This window comes from Sardina pilchardus, chromosome 4 (assembly GCF_963854185.1).
Source record: "Sardina pilchardus chromosome 4, fSarPil1.1, whole genome shotgun sequence".
NCBI lineage: Eukaryota > Metazoa > Chordata > Actinopteri > Clupeiformes > Clupeidae > Sardina > Sardina pilchardus.
Window position 1 is genome coordinate 22,081,143 of NC_084997.1, and position 25,707 is coordinate 22,106,849.

The window sequence follows — 25,707 nt, forward strand, 5'->3', positions numbered from 1 at the left end:
TACAAAGTACACAGCAGCGCCAAAGCTTTATTCTAAAAACACAAGACCGAGACAAAAGGAGCGAGCGCTCGTTACGAAAGGAACAGTGGCGTTCCCAGAGGGCTTCGCTCACAAACACACACACACACACACACACACACACACAGAAGCCATCTGCAGACGCCCAAGGGCCGGGGGCGAGGGAGTGTGGCTGACGAATGTCACCAGAATGTTAGAGGTGTGAACCCCAGGAGAAGTTCATCAGAGGGGGGCGACGGCAGCAGTGCATTAGTCTGGCTCCTCCGTACACATCCCCAGGGGGCGGCCTGTCTGCAGAGAGCTCTTCCAGGTGAATGTCACCACCACAAACATCCCCCACCCCCCCCGGCCAGGTTTTGGGGGTGGAGCACCAGGAGAATAGCCAGTGTACGTACGCTCAAGATCACATGGGGAGGGGGGTTCACAGAGACTTTTCTGAAAGGATTCTGACAAAACATCATTCTGACAAACGGCTGAGGTCTCTCTCTCTCTCTCTCTCTCTCTCTCTCTCTCTCTCTCTCTCTCTCTCTCTCTCTCTCTCTCTCTCTCTCTCTCTCTCTCTCTCTCTCTCTCTCTCTCTCTCTCTCTCTCTCTCTCTCTCTCTCTCTCTCTCTCTCTCTCTCTCTCTCTCTCTCTCTCTCTCTCTCTCTCTCTCTCTACGGAGTCCCAGTAAGACAGAGTAAAAAGTGCTGCTGTGTCGAAAACAGAGCAGTTCAATGCTGTTGTTTTACGTGAGAAACCTTAAGTCATCAGTTAAGAAGGAGACACTACTGACTCAATACAGATGTGGCCTCTGTTCCCAGGAGTGTCACGTCCACATCCACCTGCTGCTGAACCTGGAGCACGCTCTCCACCAACGAGCAGTAGCGCTCCACAGCCACCAGGGGGCCCACCCTCCTCTTGCTCCCCTCAATGTCCCGGTGCCACTCCTCTCGCCGTCTCTGGAGCTCGTCCCCCGCTGGCGGAGCTGCTGCTCCTCCTCCTCCTCCTCCTCCTCCTCCTCCTCCTCCTCCTCCGCCTTCTCCTCCTCCTCCTCCTCCTCCTCCTCCTCCTGCCGGCCCCTCGCTGCTCCCCTTCGTCTGGCGGGCGGCGAGGAGGCTGGACAGTCCGTCCCTCAGGGCCAGCGCCTCCTTCTCCAGGGAGCAGCCCACGTCCTGAGCCCGCACCTCGGCTCTTCTGCCCCTCCGCAGGGGCTGGATGTGGTAGGAGGCCGGGAGGAAACCACACAGAGAGTGCAGGAATCTGAGCAGAGCAAACTGGCCTCTGGAGAGAGAGAGAGAAAGAGAGAAAGAGAGAAAGAGAGAAAGAGAGAGAGAGAGAGAGAGAGAGAGAGAGAGAGAGAGGAAGAAGGTAGAAGAGCAGGCACAGCACACCCGCAGTCAGAGAGAGGCAATCTAGAGAGAATTGCATCAGATTTTCAAATGCAGACACTGGGGCTGTACTGACTTATTGGGATGTATTTTAGAACCAGACATGTGTGTGTGTTTTTTTTTCTAAGAAATATTATATAACACTCTCACTGTACCAGATTAGTCAATTAGAACCTGCACCTGCAATAGATGACCAGATCTCCCAGGAAGGGGCTCGTCTGTTGCCAGTGGAAGACCAGAGCAGCAGATGGTCCCGCTGGGTTGGACAGCGAGTACATGTTGGCACTTCCCTCCACTTGTTCACAGCCCAACGCCTCCTGCAACCACTGGCTCACATCACACAGGGTGTGGTCTGGGGAGTAGATCTGGAAGGACCACGAGTCCAGGAACGCCAAGAGGCTCAGAAGGTCCTCTCTAGACTCATCTGAAAACACAACACAAGACATCATGCATTCTAATTGTTGCTATTGCTGTTGTCGTTGTGGCTATATTATTACTGTAAGATATCAGTTTCCTCCCATTTGGTCATGAAAAACCAGCAGAGAATCCAAAGCTCACACAACTGGGGTTTTCCCCACTGATCTATAAAGGCTTCTTTATAGATTAGTGGTTTTGCCCCATTTGGTCATAAAAAACCAGCAGTAGTACAAGTGGTAAGCTTCCCCATTTCATAATGTTGGTTAACAGCTCTTTCGTCACAGCGAAATGCAGCTGAATGGGTGGTGTCTGCGTTGGCCTTTTGGCTTTTGATTTGTTTGGCTCGCCATAGTTAGGAGCGTGCCTCAACAAGACGTCCGACTCTGTTGTACAGTATGTACAGTAAAGGAGGGATGTACAGTACAGTACAGTACAGTACAGTACAGTGCGCCGCTGGTACCTCTGTGTGCTGCAGGGCGCAGCAGGCTGGGCTGGAGCACGTCTGGAATGCTGAGCGAGATCCGTCCGCACTGGAGCGCCTGCGGAGCCCGGGGCCGGGTGACACGCGCTGGCGACACCTCTTTGAGGACGTAATGGAGCACGACAGGGCATTTGACAGCACCACAGGTCAGCAGAGGGGTCAGCGCGCAGACGGCGGTCAGCGCCAGCTTCGGTACGCCTTCGTCTCCGTCGCCGCTGCCGTTGTCCCAGCTGATGCCCTCCGCCTGGTCCGGCCTCCTCCTCTTGGCCGCGGGCTCGGGAGGAGACGAGGGGCGGGCGCCGGCGGGGACCCAGCGGGCACGACTCCGTGTCTGGAGAACTGGGGCAGCCTGGCCCTGAGCTGGAGTCTCCAGCAGTAGAGAGATGGAGGCGCTCTCAAGCAATCTGGCAACAAAAAAAAAAAACATCCAAATAGCCTTTAGCACAGCTACAGTAATTTCCCGCATATAAGCCGCATTGTGCATAAACCGCAGGACAGTGTTTTATGCAAGTTAAAAGAAACAAAACCATATCAACACCATATTAACTGCCCCCCCTGTATTAACCTCATAGCTGAAGAAATTTTGCTAAATCAATGTATAAGCCGTGGCTTACAGTCGGGAAATGATGGGTAAGTAGTACATAAGCTTTCCCCTAGGATGCTGGAGAGCTTCTCCATCACAACACGGACAGAGGTGAAAGTGACACGGTCCTCAAGAGTTAGCGAGACAGGGGTCACTCACAGTGAGACCTGCTGGTCCCTCATCATCACATGACAAAGCTTGCACCTGACAGCTCAAGGGCTCCTCTTGATGTGATTGCGGAGGCAAAGCAAGGCAGGACTGTGATTGCACAACAAGCTGAAGCCTCAAAAGAATTCATAAATAAAGAAATAAATACAAGAGCTCTGAGGGGAGACACTGTTGCCATGGCAACGAGGTGGGCATGCTGTAGTAGAGCCTTTTTTGGGATCTTTTTTTTTTTTTTGCCTTCAAGATATGCTTCATTTATATGTTCACATCCCTGATGAAGTGGCCATGAACTTGCCATGAGAGATATTTGTGCATCTATAAATAAGGCTGACCCGCTACCAGCAAAAATACAAGATCCATATTGACTGATCTACGTGAATCAGCAGCAACCAATTTAGTTCTGTCTTGCATGGTCTGTTCACCCACTCTCCACAGGTGATTACAGCCCATTGCACATTACACATACATACTTTTATTCTATGTGTTCTATATTTAAAATATAGTCAACTAAACTGTACAAAAAGATGTGCAGTTCATTATTGATCAGGGGAGCTATGCTCTCATTAGTATTTTCAAATGGATAACATCAAAGTGTAGTAAAGAATGAATGAAAAAGTTTGTGAAAAACATCAAAACAGTTCGTGAGCGCATTGCTGATGATTACGGTCTGCTGCTGGAAGCATTTCCAATAACAGACGAAAGTATTTATAATTCCACAAAAGAAACAAAGAAACTTTAGCCTAGCTTTCACCAGACTAAGCTCAATCTTTTAAGATTGAGCATTAGTCTGGGGAGTCTACTCTGTATTTTCTACTGCACTAAAGGCGTGATCAACAGGCAACAAATCGACGGCAGATCGGGCTGGGTTTACCCAGTCTGAAGAAACTTTGAAAATCTTTGACAAACTGATGTACTTCTCTCATCTTTTGCAGGGTAGAATCACACTAACTCTCTCCAACTCTGTTGCCATAAGAGCAAGCAACTCTGTTGCTGTCAAAGAAGCAGTCAGAAGTCAGCAGTCCCTTTTAAAATGTGAATGCTTTCTGACCTCAAGAAGAAGAAGGCGACGGCAGAGCCGAAAAACTGACAGCTGGTGGATGACATTCGTAGGAGCCACGCATGATTGGACACAATTAGCAGCGTCTGTATCGTTATCGCAGAGTCAAGGCCAGTGTTCTGGTACAGATCAAGCTAATGATTCACACTGTTTGCTAAACGGAAAGAAAATGGAGTCGAGTCAAGTTAATTACTACCAAGTGATTTAGAATGAGACGTTCCACAAGGCTTCTAGCGCAGGCTTAATTTGATATTTGGCCCGCGACGCTCATAACGGGCGGAAAACAGGCTGCTAAGATCTGAGCCTTGTCTGATTGGGGTGTAAACACGAGAGACAAAAAGAGTGTGTATGATGTGTGTGGGTGTGTGTGTGTGTGTGTGTGTATATATATATATGTGTGTGTGTGTGTGTGTGTGTGTGTGTAAGTGAGTGAGTGCAGTGAGAGAGAAAGAGATAGAGAGAGAGAAACAGAAAAAGGAAGACAGAGAAAGATCATTAGAGGACAGGAAACCTACATGGCATCTTCTTTTCTTAAGAGCACTCCTACAACCAGGCAGTCTTCAATGACTCGCTGCCAGAGTTTCTCCACCAGAAAGGGCTGCTGCTCTGACTCAGGCGGCATCCTCTCCTCCTGCTGCGCCTCCTCTCCCTCATCAGCATCCTCCCACAGGGACACCAAACCTTCCTATACCACACACACACGCACGCACGCACACACGCACGCACGCACGCACGCACGCACGCACGCACGCACGCACGCACACGCACACGCGCACACGCGCACACGCGCACACGCGCACACGCACACACGCACACACGCACACACGCACGCACGCACGCACGCACGCACACACGCACACACACACACACACACACACGCACACACGCACACACACACACACACACACACACACGTCATGTCCAATACAGCACTACATATGCCATGCTCAGCAAATCATAGCCCATAAAATGTATGTGTTTCAAGTGAACAAAAATCTGACACTGTATCTGCCTTAGACAGAATACTGCTGTGCTGAACAGAATTGTAATGTTGCCCAGGGTGGAACTAAGAATAAGAAAACTAAGAAAAAAAAAAAAAAAAGAGGCTGTGAAACATATTGGAACATGAGACATGAAAGAGCGAGTTCACTGAAGAGAGACCTAACCTGTTCTGTCTTTGATATGATGTGCTCTCTTCCAGACACTAAATCTGCCAGAGCATCGGTGGACTGCAGAAGCACCCTCTCTTTGACGTCCACGTCTCTCTGAAGGTCTTGGAGCAAGGTCAGGCCACTCTAAGGATCAAAGAAGGCGTGCGTGGGGAAAAAGGCTTGCACTGAGTAGAGACATTTCAGCACTGCTGAGAGGACTTTGAACAGAGAGAGTGAAAAGCTTACACTATTAATCGTGATCAAAAGCAACATGATCGCTTTACATCGTTTTGTTGTTCTATGGGCCATAATAGATCAAGATAATTTACATATACGTCTGCATACAAGGGTGGTTTTTGATTAGTTGTTATTACCTCCGCCAAGGAGGTTATGCTTTCATCGGGGTTTGTTTGTATGTCCGTTTGTTTGTTTCTCTGTTTGTCAGCAAGATAACTTGAAAAAAATCTGGATGGATTTCGATTAAATTTTCAGGAAAGGCCCCGGCAGTGGCGCAACTGGCTGGGGCACCTGCACCGTACGCTGGCGACCCGGGTTCGATTCCCGCCCCGTGGTCCTTTCCAGATCCCACCCCGACTCTCTCCCACTCACTTCCTGTCATTCTCTCTACTGTCCTGTCCAAATAAAGGCATAAAAAGCCCAAAAAATAATCTTAAAAAAAAAAATGTTCAGGAAAGGTCTGACATGACCATTACATTTTGGAAGTGATCCAGATCACTGTCTGGATCCAAGAGGCGGCTATGTTCTCGCTTGGCGGAGGTCTGTGCTCTCGGGAGTGCTTTTCGAGTTAACTATACATTACATTATGGTTCACTTTTAAAATACGTAGAAATAAATGGACAGAGCTCGACAGGGCTCACCTGTAGTCTGGATTCTAATGCCTGTATGGTGCAAAGGTAATTTCCTTGAGCGGCATCTGAAGCTTCAGATCCCTCACTGATCTCGCCACGGCCACGCTAAACACAGAACGCACTCACGTTAACACTGAGCAGAAAACCAACAAGAAGAGACGGCGTAGACTAGAGCAATCCAAACTCACAGAGTACATGGTGCCACAGAGGTCTGTCATGATGAAGTTTGTTACGGCCTCAGAGGGGGTGTGGTCATGAAACACCAGGAGGATCTGGTCAGTCCCACAGCCAACAAAGTCATCGATGAGCACCGAACTCACGCCAGACCAGCAGGCCGCAACCTGAGAAAAACAACCCATAAAAACAAAATCATCTGTAACTACTAATACCATGACAGATTTATACGACAGCAAATATTTTTTTCCATTGCTTGCTCTTTGAGAGGAGAAGCAGTGGAGACAGTGAGTTGTCATTTTTTTCTTAGGCACAGTTCTTAGTGGTGCAGGTGTGCATGACAAGGTTTTCACTAAATGCCTTCAGAAGGTACTCAGCGGATGTGTTCATCATAGCAAAAACACTTCTGCTACATCTGTGGCTATATCCAAGTGCATTAGAGTGCATCCAAAAGAAACAAGTGCAAAACATCTATTAAAAGGTACTGTGCAATTTTCCATTCGGGGTTAGGCAGGGTTTGTAAAGAAAACATTCACAAAAGGTTTTGGAGTCCATTCTTCTAATACAGTGTTATCTACAAGAAAAAAAAAACATACTGCTCTTATCAAGAACCTTTAGACTCTTCAAACTTCACATTTACTGATTTAGCAGACGCTTTTATCCAAAGTGACTAACAAAATAACATTCAAGCTTCACTGCAAAGGAGACCTTAGGTAACAACAAATAAAAGACCGCAAAAGGTTCCACCGACTTCCCTGGTGACTTTCCCACAATTGCACATGAAATAAGACCATAGAGATTCACAATCCTAATAACAAATAGGCTAGTGCAAGTTGCGCAACACTACCTGAAATGTGTCTTTCCATACAGCACAGACATTTCCTTGGTTGAAAGAGACAACGATCACTAGCCCACTGTTCCCAACGGTGGCCATCTTGATGCATTCAGGTTCTTCGAATGGCAGTTGGCAGACTTCTTTGAGTTTTCCATTCTCAAAACAGACCAACTGTTTTTTATTTGTGGCTACCACCATGTTCACTTGCATGTGCCCTCTGACCTCCACTGCAGAAACCACCAGAGAACACCGTACAACAGAACTGTATGCATTTGGAATAATGCATGTTCCATTGATCGCCGTTCCATCCTCAACTGAGTAACCAATGATTTTGTTATCTTTACAAACACTGATTTGACCATTCACTTCTTCCTTTGAATGTATTTGTGAGCCTAATACAATAACATTACTGCATAACTCTCCTAAGAAAACAACTGACATCTGGACAGCAATACTTTTGACTTTGCTGGTCTGTGCTGATGCATAATGTACAATGTTCTCATGTGTCCATAGAACGGTGGGCCCCTGGAATATTGCGACACCATCTTGCAGTTCATACTGGGAGTTAAACTCCACGTGGAGCTCTGCTTTGGTAGCGCTTGTCAATGAGATGAGTTTATACTTGAAACAAGATGTTTTCCGCTTCCATAGTCTTAGCAAAATGCAAGGCACCACAATTTTCTTTCTCACATCTAAAGCAGAGGAGCAACAAACTACATCTACTTCAGCAGAGCTGTCCTTGTATATGGGTGCGTCACCATTCTGTGAGGTAAAACAGTTTGTTTCCTTTGAGAATGACAACCTCAGACATGTGAGCTCTGATTTCTTCCGACTGTCCCCATCTTGATGAGAGCATCTGCACTGAAATGAAAGGATGTCACCATTAAAGGTGATCAGCTTTGTGTATTGCTTTCCTTGAGTCATCACAAGTCTTAAAGGTGCAAACTGCAGTTCCACTGATTGGCCATCTTTGTGTGATCCATCATCTGAAAGAGACAGGACTTATTTTTAAGAATTGATCACATTTAAGGGTAGAGTATTGGCTTGCTAGGATATAATCAGAGTAGCCTATGCACTTGTTTCTCATTGATTCAGTAGGCTACGTTCATTAGATGAGGGTGAAATTATTAGCTAACTTGTGAACCATTGGCAATGGATGGAGACAACAGTTTTCATTAATGGGGAATGGGATGTCCTGATAAAGAAAGTGTAAAATAGACGTGGTGACAAACAGTAGTGTGCAACATATTCTGCCATCATACGAGGCCATATAGAAAAACCATGTTTATTTCTATGATACGAGGCTAGCTTGTTAGCTAGTTAGCTATATGGTCATACAGCAACGTTGGTGTATGCAACGAGGTAATACACATGAATGTAAACGTAATAGCCATTCTTAAAACAAAAACTTACCATAGCCAAGTTATTATTTCTATACTGAAACGCTTCTACGTGATCGTACTACGCTCTAGCTTACCTGCAACGTTAACTTATAAGTTTCCATCATCAGGAGATGTTTACCACCACTCAAAGCAGCGCGCCACAATCTGTCAGTGGGCTGAACTTTTTCACTGTGGGCTGAGCCGAAAGTGCTTTGTGGGTGAAAATCCAGATTCTCCAACATAAATAAAGCACACGGAGAATTGCCTGGCAGCAGTTGTAACAATAGCCGCTCACATCAACTAGCACTACATGTTTTTATGTTTTATTAACGTAACGTTAAATACACAAGGTCTTCATTGAGCGTTGGTTCTCCGAGTAGTTGGTTTTTAACCAAAGGCTTTAACATTAACTTACTTAGTTTCAGAGTTCCACTTTGGTTAAGTGGGCGCTGAATTTACTCACGCGGAACTCTATTCATGGATTATGCGCAAAGGGAAGAAATAAGGAACTTGTTCTAGTTTCAAAAAACAGACGGCCGCTTTAACTAAATTCAAGCAAACGTTACTTGTGACAGTCAGTCCAAGCAACAAACATGGCGGAAGTGGGTCAGCCTGAATCAGAGCAGGTAGCGAACGTTAGCCTGTCAACTCAAACTTATCCAGATATGTCTCCTTAAATGGTGTGATAAATATTCTCCCTTTTGTTAACAGAATGAAAACAAGATCGAAGAAACGAGACAAAGGTTCAAGAGTGAATATGTTCAAGGTAAGAACGTTTGCCAGCTAGTCTTGCTTACTGGCTAACGCTAGCTAGCTAGCTAGCATATCTTACCTGTCACTGGTGTTTTGACAAGTGTGTTTTTCACAAGCTTTACAATGCAAGTACCGTAACGTTACAGTACAATGCAGTTTCATCGTGCCTTCTTGAGTGAACCTCGAGTGAACCTTGAGTGACTAATGTAATGTTACACCTGACATTGTGTTTACTTTATGGACTTTGAAACTGTTCGCGTTTTACTGAAATATCAGCTAAGTTGACGGAACCAGGGGCCCTTAAAATAATACCTTGCAGGCATTACAAGAAAGTCTTAGGTTACGTTAACCTTGCGTTATCAGAATGAGACCACCTCTGCAATTGTAACAGTCACTCTCAGGGGTAAAGGCCAGAGGTTTCTAGTATTCACTTCAGTGCTCATAATAGTTTCTTAAGTAGGTATTTTCTCTGTTCTTCCAGATTCGTCAGACAAATATGATTCCAGAGACGTGGACCGACTCATGAAGGATGATAGCTGTGTTGAAGCCTACTTGATGTGGCGACAGAATGTTGTAGACGACGCACTGAAAATGATTGATGAAAGTTTTCAGTGGCGAAAAGAATACACCGTGAACGGTGGGTTTTACTTGTGTGGGTTAGTTCATGAACGTATTGGTATGGTAATTACCTAATCATGCATTCAAAAGAATCATAGCTGTTTAAGTGAACGGTGATGTATTTGTTTTATTTTGATACAGTAACCCAAGCTGTAAGACTTTGGTTCGTGTATCTAGTGTGTATTGTCTGTTTTGAAAACAGGAGGCTTCATATTCTGACAACAGGACATCACTGTAGTGATTTACATAGTCAGAGGCTCCCCTGCCCTTCTGCCTACATTTGCCCTCATTTGGGCCTCATCTGGGTGATTTCTTGTTTTTCTCACAGAGAGCATCATTGTGCTCAGCTCCTGGGCTTCTCCCAGTTGTGTTTGTTCCCTATGGTGTTCCTTTCAAAGCACTGTGTACTGTGCTAAGCCGCAGAATCCATTTCTTAGCTGTGTAAATGATCTAATGACTACACTAACTGAACTGTGTATGAAGTGTAACAAGGATGTGGTACACTTACAAGGATGTTTTTTGGGGTACATAACCAGAATTTGCCTTTTCCCTCTTAATAGACCTCACGGAAAGTAGTATTCCCAAGTGGATGTTTGAGACTGGTGCTGTCTTCCTCCATGGCTATGACAAAGAAGGCAACAAACTGTGTATGTATTTCACTGTCATATTGTAGATGATTAACTTGACTTATTGAATCATCAAGTTATTATTGTTCTTGTTTGTTGTCCTATCAGGTCTGAAATTTAATGCCTCACCCTTTAAACATGTTACTTTCAATCATTTCCTATATGATTGTTTATGATATTATTCATTTTAGGACAAAAGTGTCTTCTTGTTTTGTTTTCTTGGGCACTGTTGTGAAAAACTCATAGGGGTGTTGCTCGTTTTGTATGAAGTAGGGTGACACCTTACTGAGAGACTGCTACACAAAATGTCATAATTTGTCATAATTTGTCAAAATGCCATAACATACCTTGCCACTGTGACCACAAGCTTGTTCTTGAGATTTGGATATTGATATCTGTAAAGTTATGGGCGCACTAGGCTGGTAAAATGTCTAAGAAGAGATTCTTTTTGAAATTATAAGATTGCTGGCCCTGCTTGAGTGTTTATGTCTGTTGTGTTTCCTAGTCTGGTTCAAGGTGAAGCTTCATGTGAAGGATACAAAGACATTCCAGGACAAGAAGAAGTATGTGGCCTTCTGGCTGGAACGCTATGCCAAGCGTGAGCCAGGGATGCCTCTTACTGTGGTGTTCGACATGACTGAGTCCGGCCTTAGCAACATTGTAAGCCAGCATTTCATTAATTGCTTCCATGCTTTTGGATATGTGTGCTTCACTGATGGACATTACAGCAGCAACAATGGGTTGATTACTTGCTTACTACTGAATTAATCACTAACTAATTGAGGATTAATCAAAAAAAAAAATAATGGACGGATTCATTGACTGAAAGTATAATTGGCAGCTACAATGGATATACTTTGATATAGCTGTGTTAAGGCCTTGTTTTAAAGGAACAAGATGCTGTAGACAATGTTGAATAACTGACCATACATCTCTTAATATTCATTGTTTTATGTCTATAGGCGAAATTGACAATGCTGTGATGCTTTGATTCACAATTTTTGCTTTGAGACAATGACAATGGGTTCTGCAGTGTTTAAATGACAGTACACACATGGACAGTTTGATGCCAATAACAAATGGCTAATATTTCTGGAGTTTTCAACTTATCTATCTCTTTGCCTCACTATCTCTGCCTTTGTCTGTCTCGCTCTCTCTGTCTCTCACACATATACTGTAGATCATATTCTCTAAACCCATTTCTATCAGAAAATGATTCCCGAATTCGAAGAGAGACCATTGTCAAAACGTACCTTTTTATTTTATTTGGCAAGGTATTAGTTAATTGGGCTATTTATTTAGTAGCCCAATAAAATAATATTTACTTTTTCACTTTTGACTATTTTAATATTTATTGGGCTCGTTTTTAGACTTTTAATACCTTTTTACCATTTGACTATGCACTCGCTATCGTACATGTGTAAATACATAATTAGTATTTATTATCATGCCTTTGTGTGCCCTTATGGGCTGTGCTGTGCATCCTATTTCTCGCTGTTTTGAATGCAGGCTGGAAAGGATTGTTGTTGTTCAATGGTTTAACACGTTGGAGATTAAAGTGACCTTTAAATCCGTTTGGTCAATCCAACTTGCCTGTCTAATCCATAAACTGACACTGTTTCAGTTCCTGCCTTCTCCCTGCAGGAGCAACCCCTTTTCTCCTGCTCATTTGTCAGGTCGTAGTCACACTCCCATGTCTTTGCTTTCCTCTTTCATCGCTTTCATTCTCTTCTCATCTTCCTTTCTTCTCTTCATCTTTTCTTCTTTGAGTCAGTCTCCGTCCTTGTCTCTACTGTCTCATCCGCTCTGAAATGGCCTACTTAAGGGAAGCAGGGACAGTGAAAAAAGCACTGTTCTAATCATATGCACACTATGGACTATGGAGGGAGCAGATTAGTAGACATCAGTACAATTTTCTTAAGATGCATAATACACATGGATCCTTCTTCCGTGTCTTAATTTTTCTCTATTTATTTTGTGATAACTACCCTGAATATAGTATCTTTTTAATATAAATACATACATACATACAATACGTACATATTGTTTAATAACAGTTTATTCTTTGATGAAATATGTTGAAATATTTGTTTTGTTCTTCACTGAAAACATGTAAAGGAGGATTTTGCAGGTAACTCCCAGGTTTTTTTTCCTGTGATGAATTTGGACTCTAATTCTGGACTCTGACTCTGTCTTTACCAAATGAATGTCTTCCTGTGTTTGCATGATCACAGAACTGCCTCTCTCTGGTTGAGGTGTCTACACACATACCTTATGTGTTTTGGGTACATAGATATTATAATATGTGTTCTCCACAAGGTACCAGAGGAAAAAAAAAGTTATTGTTTCACAGGATAGCCATGAAAAAATGATAGGATACACAGTGAGAAGTTATTCATTCACCGTTTATGTAATTTTAGTTATTGGAATCTATATTTGTACACAAATTGGTTGGTTTTAAGTATTTTTGACATTTCATGGTGTGATGGAGAACACATCTGTAGCAACAGCCTGCAGAGATCATGGTTGCTTATTATCTGCAGTAAACATGGAGATTGTGTAACAACTGAAAGTAAATGAATGACTCAGCAGAGCAACATGTATCTCTTGCTTGGATCTTGCATGGTGTGCTTACTTGGCAGTGGAAACATTTTTTATTTTACTGACAAACTGGTATTCCTGGAGCTGAGGGAAGAGCGGGTGGCCGGAAGTAAGAGTAGAAATGGATTAACAACAGTGCACCGCAAAACTTGTGACAAAGTTTCAGTCTTTATGAAGTGGGTCATTTCCCTGCTGGGGGCAGTAAATATCTCCGCCTGCCTGGGCAAACAGTCTCCACACTGAGCTTATGAAATTCTGCTCTTTATGGTTGAACTCTGCTTTGAGCCAGTGTATGTGATATATGCCCCTCATCTCCTCTCTCTCTTTCTTTCTTTCTTTCTTTTTTTCTTTCTTTTTTTCTTTCTTTCTGTCTCTCTCTTTTTCTCACTCTCTCTGTCTGTCTGTCCCTCTCTCTTTTCAGGATATGGAGTTTGTGAAATATATCATTAATTGCTTCAAAGTATACTACCCTAAATTCCTCTGTAAGTACAGTACATTCAATTGTAAATGTATAGATATATATATATATTTTTATCCAATTTACAAAAGTTAATTCAGTTCACTTCTGTGTCCCAGAAAATAGCTGCTGAACTGACCTATCTAATTTCAGTCATACATGTGTGAACACATAGGGGCACCCAATTTTAATTTTACTCCTATATGAGCTATATGATCTACTTAAGTCGATGCCTATTTTGAGAATGGAGTTATTTTAAATAGTTGGTCTTTTGACGTGAGCTCTCATCTACAATTGATTTCTTTGTGACTGCTCATATTTCAGCCAAAATGATCATGTACGAGATGCCTTGGATCATGAATGGTGAGTATGTCTTTCTTCAGGCATGGTAGTTTGTTGTCATTAGCGTAATCGATCGATTCTATCAGTCATGTCGGCCAACTCCATCACCCTCTTGTTTGCTGTCCCCATGCTAGCTGCCTGGAAGATTGTGAAGACATGGCTTGGTCCTGAGGCCATCAGCAAACTCAAATTTGTGAACAAAAGTGATATGCAGACTTATGTCGGCCCAGAACACCTTCCGCCGCACATGGGGGGAACGGTACGTACTGATGGTTTTGTTTTGACGAAAACTCATCCCAATTAGTTGTTTGGAGACCTGTACTGGTCTGAACACGTTTGCTGATAAGAAATGACATAACATTTGAGATTGTCTGGTTTGCGTAGCAATGTGGGAGCTCTGACTGATAATGTCATTTAGCAATGATTCAGGATCTAGATTTTCAGTTGCTAAGAGAAGTGGTGTGTGTGGTGCTGGTTTTTCAGGATCCCTTCAAGTACACCTATCCTCCCCTGCCTGACGACGACTTCCAGTCCCCTGTCAGTGAGAACGGTCCGATTGTCAGCGAGGATGAGAGTGAGTGCAAGGACCCAGAGGTGGACTGCAAGGAGAGCTTGGAGTCCAGCTACAGCTCTGAGGTGGTCGCCAAGCCCAGAAAGGTATGATATTCCTGGAACAAACAGCAAAACAACAACAAAAAACAACAGCAAAAAAAACCCCAAAACATCTACACTTCCCTTTCAAAACGTACCGTGTTTACAGTTTGCTAGAAAGCCCTTGTTTCTCCGATTACACCTCTCAGGGTCATTTGTCAGATTCTTGTCCTGAGCCAGCCACTGGTATCCTCATTAGTCATTAATGTATGGTAAAGCGCCCGCGGTGTGTGCTGAATAATTTATTAATAACCAGCACTAGCCTCACTGGCCCACTGTAAGTTGATTCCAGCTCAACACTTATCGCTCCTGATTATATGAAGGCGCTGTGTGTGTGGGGTCTTGGGAGGTTATCGCTACTGCTTTGATGTTTTATTTATTTATTTATTTATTTATCTATCTATTCATATTTGGTCCATATATTTTGTTCTTGGAGATTACACCTGTTCAGTTCCTCTGAAGCACCGTAGGACTGAATTAGCTGGTGGCAGTGCTCTGATGTGGCAGCAGGGCTCCTATTGTGTGCTCTGTAAGGCTTAATCCACAGCGCTGGAACTGCTTATCCAGCCACGTCCCCCTGAGACGTGCATTTTCTCACAACGTCGGGATCGTAAAGGTGCCTTAAAGCCTAGAGCAGAGTCTTGTCCCTTTTTAAATGTGTTTTTAGATGAAGTCATTTTGATCAAGGGTGATCCAGTATCCTTTAAAACGGTATATGGCCCTGCCTACAAGACTCCCTTTTTTCAGAGGAAGTTGTTTTATCAAGGGTGATTCAGTATCCTTTAAAACGGTCTATAGCCACAGCCTACAAGACTCCCTTTTTTCAGAGGAAGTTGTTTTATCAAGGGTGATCCAGTATCCTTTAAAACGGTCTATGGCCCTGCCTACAAGACTCCCTTCTATGCCCATTTAGTGGCTCGCGTTTGACCTTGCTTAACGCCGGGCTGCTGTGCTCTGTCGGAGCCTGTTACTCAGTACTCTGGGGTGGTCTCATCTGGTGGGCTCCGAGTCCCTGAGGAGAGGATGGTGTGATTGCAGCCTGCGGTTCAGCTCCAGGCTCTCAGCCGTCCACACATCCGACACTGCTCACACACACAGTCCTGTCGTCGTTAGCCAGGGTCCTCCTGACCAATCAGCAGACAGCGCACCACCACCAGCAGCAGCACACTGCGCTCATTCACCCGCTCCGTGTTTGTGATTCAGCCGAGCCGTTTGAACTCCCGACGCCGCTCTCTCTCTCTGAGAACAAACAAAGGTGGCTCTTGCATGATGTCAAGTAGCTGCAGTAGTTAAGGTTCACGCCACGAGCAGTAAGTGCGTCAAGGAGGCCAGAAATCATTCATTTTTCCGATCTGTGCCAGCGCTTCTGTGGCGAGCGGTGGCGTTCCTGTTGCCAGTGGTTGGCGGCGGCTGTCTTGGGCAAGTGCAGGCAATTAGACAAGATGTGCACTAGATCAGTTCTGAGAAGTGTTTGAACTTGAGCTCCAAAGTGTGTGTGTGTGTGTGTGTGTCTGTATGTGACTGTGTGTGTGTGTGTGAGTGTGAGTGAGAGATCACAAAACTTACCAAAGTGTCCAAAACTGTTGTGGTTTTCTGGTGGAGAATGCATTGCATGAGTTAGCTGTCAATAGTTACTTGGATAGGGTTTTGAGCAAGTGTGTATGTGTTTTTATTACTTCTTGACGCAAGCCATTGGATCGTATCACGTTAATTTGTTTATGTATGATGGAAAGGGTTTTTTTTTTCGCAATGCCCACTAGCTTCAGGAGTTGGCAGCAGGGTAGCCTGTATGAATTCCCATGCTCTCCCTGCCCACAATGTGAGCATCTTGGTACAGATGTTGTAACGATTGAAGATCCCAGGGAGGGTGCGAAGGAGGAGCAGCAGGAGGAGGCCTTACAAGCCTGAGAGAGAGAGACTAGACTGGCTGTGATGGCCTGACTGCTGATGTGACTGCCTGCAGTGTTGGAAGCAGTTGTGGCTGTCTGAGTGCTGTAGCTGTAGCGGTTATGTGTCCACTCCACAGAGTGTGTTTGGTCAGGGGTCAGTTAGTGTGAAACTGTGTCAGGAACCGAATGTGCTTGGATATACATGTGGGTTTGATCCACTAGGTCATGGTCAAATAAGTAGCAAAGAGATGTTGTTTTACTTTTAAACAAGCAGTCATTTAATTTAATCTCAATCCAGAAACACCAGTATCCTCGATAAACAACTAGGCTATGCACTGGTTTTGATTCCACCAAAAAATACAGGACATAAAATGGGGAAAATTGGGAGTCTGTATTTTGTTTATTTTACCATAAAGCACAATAATTTGATGTGTTACACAACCTTATGCTAAGACATGTGTAGTATAGTTTACTCCACACATAAGCACAGCAAAGAATGATAGATGAACCAATCCCCAAACTGTGCGTGTGTGTGCGTGTGTGTGTGTGCGCGTGTGTGCGCGTGTATGTGCGTGTGTGTGCGTGTGTGTGCGTGCGTGTGCGTGCGTGTGTGTGTGTGCGCGCGTGCGTGTGTGTGTGTGCGCGTGTGTGTGTGTGTGAGAGACTGCGTTGGACACTTAAGAACGAGCACATTTGGCAGCACAGTGCTTACTCTCTCTGCTGCAACAGAGGAGGGAACCCTGATGCTTCATTGCCACCTGAGGCTGCCTGTTCCCTGTGTGCTCCATGTTCTAGTCTGTCCCGTCCACTTCTGGACCGTTCTCTCTCTCTCCACTCTTTAACTGGCCAACTAATTTCCTGTCTTTCTTTTTTGAAACAAGGGCTGGTGGTGGTAAGACATTGTACCGGATTAAGGTGCCGCACAAGGAGCCGCTTGTCCGGATGCTCTGTCCCCCGTCTCTGACGATCGGCCCAAACTGTCCCACACTGTTCCCAGAAAACTCCTCGCCTCCAGGCAGCCGTATGCCTCTGAACTGCGGTCCTGGCAGTCAAATAGCCTGCTCTCAATTAGTAATGATTCTTACTTCATCATGTTGTTTTTGAAATTTGAATAACTACCTGATGTGATTTTTAATTTCATTTTTAACCAAAGCTAACATGCATTTTCTATGAGAGAGAACAAAAACAAAACAAAACAAAACAAAATGCTCACTGGTTTTGGCCCAACTCGTCATTGTCGAGTTCTCCGTAGAAGATATTTATAGCTTACTAGGGGCTCACCTAGTCTTTAGCCAATGTGGCTAATTGGCCTAACAGCAGGGATGACGTTATCAACTGTTGTAACCTCACTTTAGCTCCTTAAGTGTACCTTTGCAATAGTCTGCATTTTAACCAGCCAGTCACTGATGCGTTAATGAAGGGTTCATTCATTTCAGAAAAAGACAGATTAAATAAACCTGTTGAACTGGAAATGTTCAACACAATGCTAGATTTAGATTTAGATATAGATAATACTAACCTCTCTGAATATTTTAATGCTTAATATTTTTTTTTTAGAAGTTGATTATAAGCAGTGTTTGTGAAAAAAAAAGAGGCATTGTCAAATCTCAGGGCCACTTTATCTACTTACTCCATTAGCCCATGCTACTTTGCTCTGTTGCCTATGAACATGTCAACACATTCTAACACTCAAAAGACTACGGTTGGGATACTTCATTTTAAGCGACTGCACAGCTGCTACTAAAAGTCACACTCCTTATCAGAAGATTTCTTATAAGAAGGGCTAAGTTTGATTTTTAATGTAATCAAACACAATTAATGCACTATTTTGACCATACACAGACCAAGTATTTGGTTCTTTCATTTCATTTGATGATTGCATTGCCAAATCATTTTGCGGATCTCTCCGCATCTCTTTGCTGTATTGCATGCGACATTTTGAAGTGGCCATGACCACAACACTACAATGTATTAGATGTTATTGAGGCCCAGTCCCTCAAGTTCAGTGCCATCATGTGAATCACTCCCTATGCCTTTCCCCAAACCCTGAATCTTGAACTTGGATGTCAGTCTGAGAGCCTCTTGTCTGATTTAATGCCCTCCTTACACCAAAACAACTTTGACAAGATTTGGGAAAGATTCTTGAAAGATTGAAGTCTTCTTAACTAGTGCCCCCCCCCATTCAAGCCTTACTCAAAAGGCTACAATCTTTCAAGCATCTTTCCCAAATCTTGTCAAAGTTGTTTGGTGTAAGGTGACCCTAAGAATGGTCTACATTTCAGAAGAGACTGCTTTTTTTGATGGGTTGCACTTGAATGTCTATTGATTTCCTATTCATTCATGCCAGTATTGCAATCATAGTGACTGTATGTGAGCATTTCTCCAGTTATTTCAAAAACCTAATAGGTCATCTTTGTCTCTGATGAGGCCTACAGTAACTTTCTTTACACTAACATTGTTATTCAGGTGGCTTTTGTCAAGTACTGTACCTTGTGAACTTTAACTAAGACAGCTAGTCCTATTGAATGGATGGTCAAAATGAGTTCATAGGTTGTTTTTCCCAATGCCAATAAATCTCTCTGTGTACAGAGTTGAGCAGATACAATCCCATTACACTGCCTCATATAAACCGATAAATTGTGCCTGTACTGCTCACATGTAAACACTGTACTTGATTTCACTAATACATTATCGTGCATTTCCCTTGATTTTTTTTTTACTGATCAATAAAACGCATTTCAAGAAGTAAAAACGGGCTCTCTATTTCTTTATTATCAACACATAGAAAACCATTTGACTCATCTCATTTCCACCAACCATCTGACTCCTTAGTGAGGTTTTTCACAACGATCACATGCAGTCACCCTTGGTCTCCTCTTTGGTTTCATGTCTGCTTTTTCCACTCTTCCCCCAGCTGCTTGTAGCAGCTTGAGTCCAGAAGGCTGAGTTTCACTGATAAACAAAATGGCTGTCCACGTGCTGTGCCTACTGACCGGTACTGGCCTCTCCCCTACTTTTGCAAACCTTGCACAAAGCATGTTGGGTCCTCAGCAGTTTTAGGGTGGTCGCCTAATGTGCCAGTGTATATATATGTGGGTGATGTGGATATGAGGCGGAAGTTTCTGGGAGGGTTTCTGGAGCGGTCAGCATTTACTTGCTGCGAAAGTCAAAGCAGATTGTACTGTTGAGGGGAGAATGGTGTGGGCTGTCATGAGACTTTGAGTTGGCTTATTTGAGGTCCTTGAATAGACTCTACTGGACTAGGTTAAGAGCTATATTTCCGCTGGCCTCAGCTGACTGACAGAAACCACTAGTGGACTCCTCACATTATTGTATGAGTTTTTTTTTTTTAATTCCACAAATCCCAATAAGCGCAACCACATAGAAGTTATTCTGGCCATTTCCTGTAGCGTCACATGTTCTATATTTAATTCCTGTGAAATAAAGGAAGTCAACTTGCTGATTTGGGAGTCTTAGAGGTCAAACTATGCACAGTTTGGACCTTTTGACAAATGGCCCTGATTGGCTTTGAATGGAGTTGGCGTTTTTTCTTATCTTTTTCTCTTATCTTGTCCCACTTTTTTTGACCTTAGGTGAATTTCTCTGAGGACAGCTTGAAGCCTGACGAGTTGGAGAAAGGGGATGGGTATGGTCGACTGAAAGGAATTCGGAAGCCTCTGACCACATTTAAAGGCACACTACTACATATCAGGTAGGTCTACAGTGTGGAGCTGATGGAAGTGGTTCCCTTCTATGGCTTCCTCCGGTCAGAAATCCTAGTAAACTAAAATTCGAGGAATGGACCATTTGTGCTAGAAAGAAAAAAAATGGGTTCTTTATGACCTCTTTCACAACTACAGTAGGTAAATTGCCAGACAACATTGACTACCAGTTTGTAATCTGGAGCACAGTAATTATTCAAAGGGACAGAGTAATTTTCCCAAGCCCTATTTGGAAATCCGCCTGTGGAAGTGGAGGCTCTCATTTTGATGTTTCCGCAGCCGACTTAAGGCCATGATTAAAAGCGATAAACTGATTGTGCCTATCCTTAGTCCACGAGGAAGTTTCTCAGTAAAGGATCCAAGGGGAGGAAATGGGTAGAAAGAGCCTTTGATGGTTCATTGTTATCGTCAGGGGTGTTCTTTTCCTCCCCTGTGTAGAGACGGCAGAACTCCCTATGACCTCAGGCTACCATTTGCTCCCTCTACTGTACTGTACTGTGCTGTACTGAACGGCACCCCATAGGAGCCTAAAGGCTGCAGGAGGGGGCTGGAGGGGGGGAGAGCCAGAGCAAGAGCAGATCACAGTGAAGCCCTCCAGAACTCCGAGCCAGGGAACAACAACTGGAAACGCTGGGCAGGAATTTTAATCCTTTTGGAGGGTTTAGTGCTTTCAAGGAGTAATTGCAGTCACACTGTACTGTACTGATATTGTGTTGGTGGAATCTGAAGCGGCACATAGCCTAGTTGTTTATCAGGGGTACCGGTGGTATGACCTTGGCTGTTTTTAAAAGTGAAGTGGCCTTGATCTATTAAGTAGGCCAGAGCAAATTGACAACTTTCTCAACCTGTCCATGAAAAAGGCACGTTGAACCTTACCACACAGTGTCTAGACAAAGCTTCTCTAATCTGTTACTGCAGATTCTGTGCTGCCCTTTTAATGTCATTTTGTGTATACATCACAATTACAACCCTTAAGAAGCTAGTTTTTAATTTTAACCGAGTTTTGATTTTTTCTTTGTTCTTAGTCCAGCGGAAGAACTGAGCTTTGGCTCCAAAGACTCTGAGAAGAAATGCCTCATTGTCCTCAACAACATCACGAAAAATCAGGTGGCTTTCAAGGTAAAACGGAACACGGCCCCTATCTTTGTTCTCCAAGGTTCTGGTAGAATAGAATAGAATAGATTATCTTTATTGTCATTGTCACAGGTACAACGAAATTGAAAGTGTTTCCAGTCACTATATTAAATAAATAAATAAATAAAGTTAAAAAACAAAAATGCTATAGATGGTGGTCTGAGCCCAAAAACACACAGACAGCACACACTCAGTTCAGACATACAAACTATGGAAGAAGTATGGACGTATCTGTGAAGTATCTGTGGAGGTACTGATGGAGTTCCCTTTTCTGCAGGTTCGGACTACGGCACCAGAGAAATACCGCGTCAAACCCAGCAACAGCAGCTGTGAACCCGGAGCCTCCATGGATATCGTGGTGTCCTTGCATGGAGGTACGTTACAGCGCAGCACTTATCTGTGCTCTCTCTCTCTCTCTCTCTCTCATGCACTTCACAGATGTTTCCACCACAAAGACTTCTTGGGTGATCAAAAAAAAAGTCTTGTCTGTTAACTCTGGGGAAAGTGCTGACAAAGTGCAGCTTTCTCTCTGTTTTTTCCCTGACATACATATTTTAGCAGTGATAAAATAATCATCTGTTATCTCCCCAAAACTGTGCCTTCAGAAATCTCCGGGAGGAGTAAATAAAGAGGTTCTGGGGAGGCAGTCAGACAGCGGGCTATCGTCCTGTGAGGCTGCAGCCCCCAAAGGTTTTTTCCTTCAACCAATTTCCTGCAGGCCAGTGTGGGCGTCTGATGCAAAGACTTTTAGTGATAAGACGTTCAAAGGCCTCCATGCGTTGAAGTGTTAGTCAAAGCTCAAGATGTGCCAAGGCTAGCTTTAAAAAAAATAAAAAAGGGGGGGAAAAAAATGGAAATATTCCAAAAATTTGTCTCCTCGGCTATTCAACCTGATTAATTCATTCCTGCGCAGAAAGAGCTGGCCAATCTGTTGCCTCGATCTTCCGCGCTTATTCCCTGAGTGGATAAGGAGCAGGTTGCGCTGCTTTTGGTGGTGACAGTCTGGCGCGTGATGTGTTCTCGGCAGGTTTCCAGGCGTCGCCACAGGACCGGTTCCTGGTCATGGCCGCGGAGATGGAGCAGAGCGCCGGGGCTGGTTCCCCAGAGCTCGCCCAGTTCTGGAAGGAGGTTCCCAAAGCCAAAATCATGGAGCACAGGTGAGCGTGAGCAGGCTGTATGATGCTGCCCTGTCAGAACCAGAATCAACATCAGCTTTATTGGCCAGGTTTGCGTAAACAAACGAGGAATTTGCCTCCGGTTAATCTTTGCTCTGAAGTACAACACTCAACAATAACATAAAAAACAGTTAAAAAAAAAAAAAAAAAAAAAAGGAATAAGGGCAAATACAGTCTCAAATACAAATTGCGTAAAAGCTCATGGATAATATGGTAGCAGAAGATCTCAGGTAGGCATGAGGCCATGATGTGAAGTGTCCTGACTTTTGGTATTTTCATGTCCCCCTCCCCCCCACCAGGTTGCGCTGTCATGTTCTGGAGAGTCTTAAACCAATCCTCAGCTCAACAAGTGAGGGTCCACTGGCTTCAGGCACCAATGGGCAGCAGGACCTCCAAACTACCGTAAGTCCCCTACAAGTGGTGCTCAAGATGGATTCAGTTCCAGACCTGCCAACCTATACCCGTAATTTCCCGACTATTAGCCGTGGCCTATACATTGATTTTGCTAAATTTCTTCAGCTATGAGGTTAATACAGGGGGGCATTTAATATGGTGTTAATATGGTTTTGTTTCTTTTAACTTGCATAAAACACTGTCCTGCGGCTTATACACAATGCGGCTTATATGCGGGAAATTACTGTACACATGTTCATGATTTTTAAATTAAAACTACCCCAAAACAAGCAGACATCCAACTTCTCCGGAAAGCTCCCTGGAGCATGTGAATTAGAATGTCCCGGTAATCTATTTCATGCGAGGGTAAGGGCCTACAGAAAGAAAGTGACAAGTGAGAATGACAGGCAGAGTGTAGTGGCCTCTCGTTATGCTATTTTCTCTTCAGCCAACGGTGGGTTAAGATGAAAGACTTGATGAGGTGAACTTCAGAAGTGTTCACTCGCAAATTCCCATTCCCCAAGATGCCGTTTTTACGAAAGTAAGAAATGTCTGCTGAGTGCGATTTTGAATTAGGCCAAATAGTTTGGTGTTGTTTTGGAAAGTTATATATTAGTTAGTTAGTAAGCATTATATGTCCCGTGAGTCTCTGATGGCTAAAGTTTTCATAAGCAAAAGGTGCTGAGGAAACGCAGCGCTTTCCAAGGCCAAAAGCAGCCATTAACGACTGATGGACCTAGGCTAAACATTTGAGCTTCTCACTGATCAGTGTTAAGTTTGTTTTTTTCTTTGGAGCATATTTCATATGACTACATATAAGAACTTAGCCGCCTCCTGGTACGGATACGGATCACTCCCAAAATTTGTTTGTTTCTTCTTCATTATCTTGCGAACAACAAACAAAGAAACAAACAAACAGACAGACAGACTGACAGACAAACAAACAAACAAACCCCGATGAAAACATAACCTCCTTGGCGGAGGTAAAAAGAACAACACATCCACATCAATCCCTATCAACACAAGGATTTTTCATAGGTCAGGTTTATTGGGCTGTAAAACAGATGGTCAACATGAGTGTTACATTTTGTTTCCCTTTGGAGCATATTTCATATGACCACGTATAAGAAATAGGACAACATGACCACATCAGTCCCTGTCAACACAAGGATTTTTCATAGGTCAGGTTTATTGGGCTTTAAAACAGATTGTCAACATTATAAAGCTACTGTAAAAGATTCAGTTTGCACACATTGGAGTTTGCGCACATCAAGTTTAGATAGATATCTTGGATTAAAGACGGGTCGCTATCCAACATGTATCTTGTGTGCATGCATGGCTATGTCTGTTTTTGGCTGTGTGAATAAAGGCCGACATTTTCCTCTGTTCGAGGTGCTACTTCAAAAAATGTCTTCAAGGTTGGCAGGTCTGCAGTTCAATAGTTTGACTGAAGTTTACAAGGTCTTGATGTCCTTTTTCATTTAGAGATTCCATTTAGACCAGACCATTCGGTTATTAAGTGATGATGTAGTAATGGGATAATAAATCTCTTTCCGGGTCCACAGATTCACTTGTTTTTCTCCATAGACGGTAAAATAAACTAATTTTTTCCCACTATTCTGAGTAGCCTTTAAGAAAATTGTCATCTTATACTGAATTGTTCCCTCAACCTAATAAACTCCTATTTTTTGCGGAAGCCTGGATGTTACCCTTGAATATATCATCTGGCTGCACAGTGCACTGCCACTGTTATTACTCTATTAAAGTTCAGCGATTTGGTTTTACAATCACTAAAACGGAGGTGATGATGACAAAGTTTACAGCTGCGCTAGTAAACGTCTTCTCATCAAAACAAAAAGCTGTTGGGCCCGTGACGTCGGACTTAAGAACCGAATTGTTTTCTTTTTCCTGATATGAGTGAGGTGAAGTGCTCAAGTGTGCGCGCGCATGTGGGGCTAATTCATCCGTCCTCTCTCTCCTGCAGCTCATACGGCTCATGGCCATCAATTCCAGGCTGGAGCAGAAGCTGGACTCGTGTCTGTCGTCCCAGAGGCTTTTGACCGTCCTTGTTTCGGTCCTAATGGCGTTCAGCTTCTCCACCATGTACTTAATATGGACCTCCTACTCTTAGCCTCTTCAGACTCCTCTTTTTTGACCCTACTCATGGAATCCTTCGGCCACAACTTTGACCGAAGGAAACTACTCATGAAACACAATGACCAAAAAAAAAACATGGAAAGGCTTTCCCATGGAGACCATGGAAAACTGTTGCGAGTGAATCATGTGGGAATCATGTGGTATCCTAATCATGTGATCCAGGACCTGATCTCTCAAGAGAACTGTGTTTGAGATGAACAAAGGCGTAACAGCCACAGCGGATGACCGTGTGGTTTCAAAGTGTAGGTATTTTTTATTACTCCTGATGAAATAAATAAATAAATAAATAATTTATACTAGATGTTCTATAGATCATGTAGAGATTAACTTTCTGATTATGTCTACAGTATGTCATAATATACAGTGTATATGCAACATCAATAAAAATGAAACAGTTTTGTTACATTTTGTTACAGTTTTGTTCATTTTTGTGACAAACATTTAAGCTATATGGTTATGGTTATGCTGTTCGGCAGACGCCTTTGTCCAAGGCGACATAAATATAAAAACAATACAATAATTCATTTAACACTGAACAATTTCAACAATTTAACCATATTGTTATGCTCCATACTGTCATCCATCCATCCATCCATCCATCTATCCGACTGACGGTTCTGTCTCTACATGCCAGTTTCCTGGCATGTAGATTCTGCGGTTTCTGCGGGCCATGGTGAGCGTTCT

General features: G+C 43.6%; 2 protein-coding genes and 1 long non-coding RNA gene across 3 annotated transcripts; 1 reads left to right on the forward strand and 2 right to left on the reverse strand.

Moving 5' to 3' along the window:
• Window positions 1-996, reverse strand: LOC134078592 (uncharacterized). The gene is made up of 2 exons (XR_009938842.1): window positions 679-996; window positions 1-534 (listed from the first exon to the last, which is right to left on the reverse strand). It is a non-coding gene; the product is annotated as an uncharacterized LOC134078592 (long non-coding RNA).
• Window positions 997-1,052: 56 nt separating this feature from the next.
• fancb (FA complementation group B) lies at window positions 1,053-9,368 on the reverse strand (the record flags this gene model as incomplete). Its single annotated transcript, XM_062535060.1, has 9 exons — window positions 9,338-9,368; window positions 7,136-8,109; window positions 6,303-6,455; window positions 6,124-6,219; window positions 5,261-5,389; window positions 4,610-4,779; window positions 2,266-2,690; window positions 1,569-1,812; window positions 1,053-1,281 (listed from the first exon to the last, which is right to left on the reverse strand). Coding segments are annotated over exons 2-9 (2,358 nt in total), but the record flags the coding sequence as incomplete, so codon positions are not given.
• Window positions 8,743-25,426, forward strand: mospd2 (motile sperm domain containing 2). Its single transcript, XM_062534623.1, has 15 exons — window positions 8,743-9,131; window positions 9,217-9,271; window positions 9,740-9,895; window positions 10,437-10,523; window positions 11,008-11,162; window positions 13,525-13,585; window positions 13,885-13,923; window positions 14,037-14,161; window positions 14,386-14,559; window positions 20,036-20,154; window positions 21,190-21,283; window positions 21,576-21,672; window positions 22,326-22,455; window positions 22,773-22,875; window positions 24,851-25,426. Exons 1-15 carry the CDS (start codon window positions 9,099-9,101, stop codon window positions 24,995-24,997), a joined length of 1,575 nt encoding a protein of 524 aa, XP_062390607.1. The 5' UTR covers window positions 8,743-9,098; the 3' UTR covers window positions 24,998-25,426.
• The last annotated feature ends 281 nt before the right edge of the window (window positions 25,427-25,707 follow it).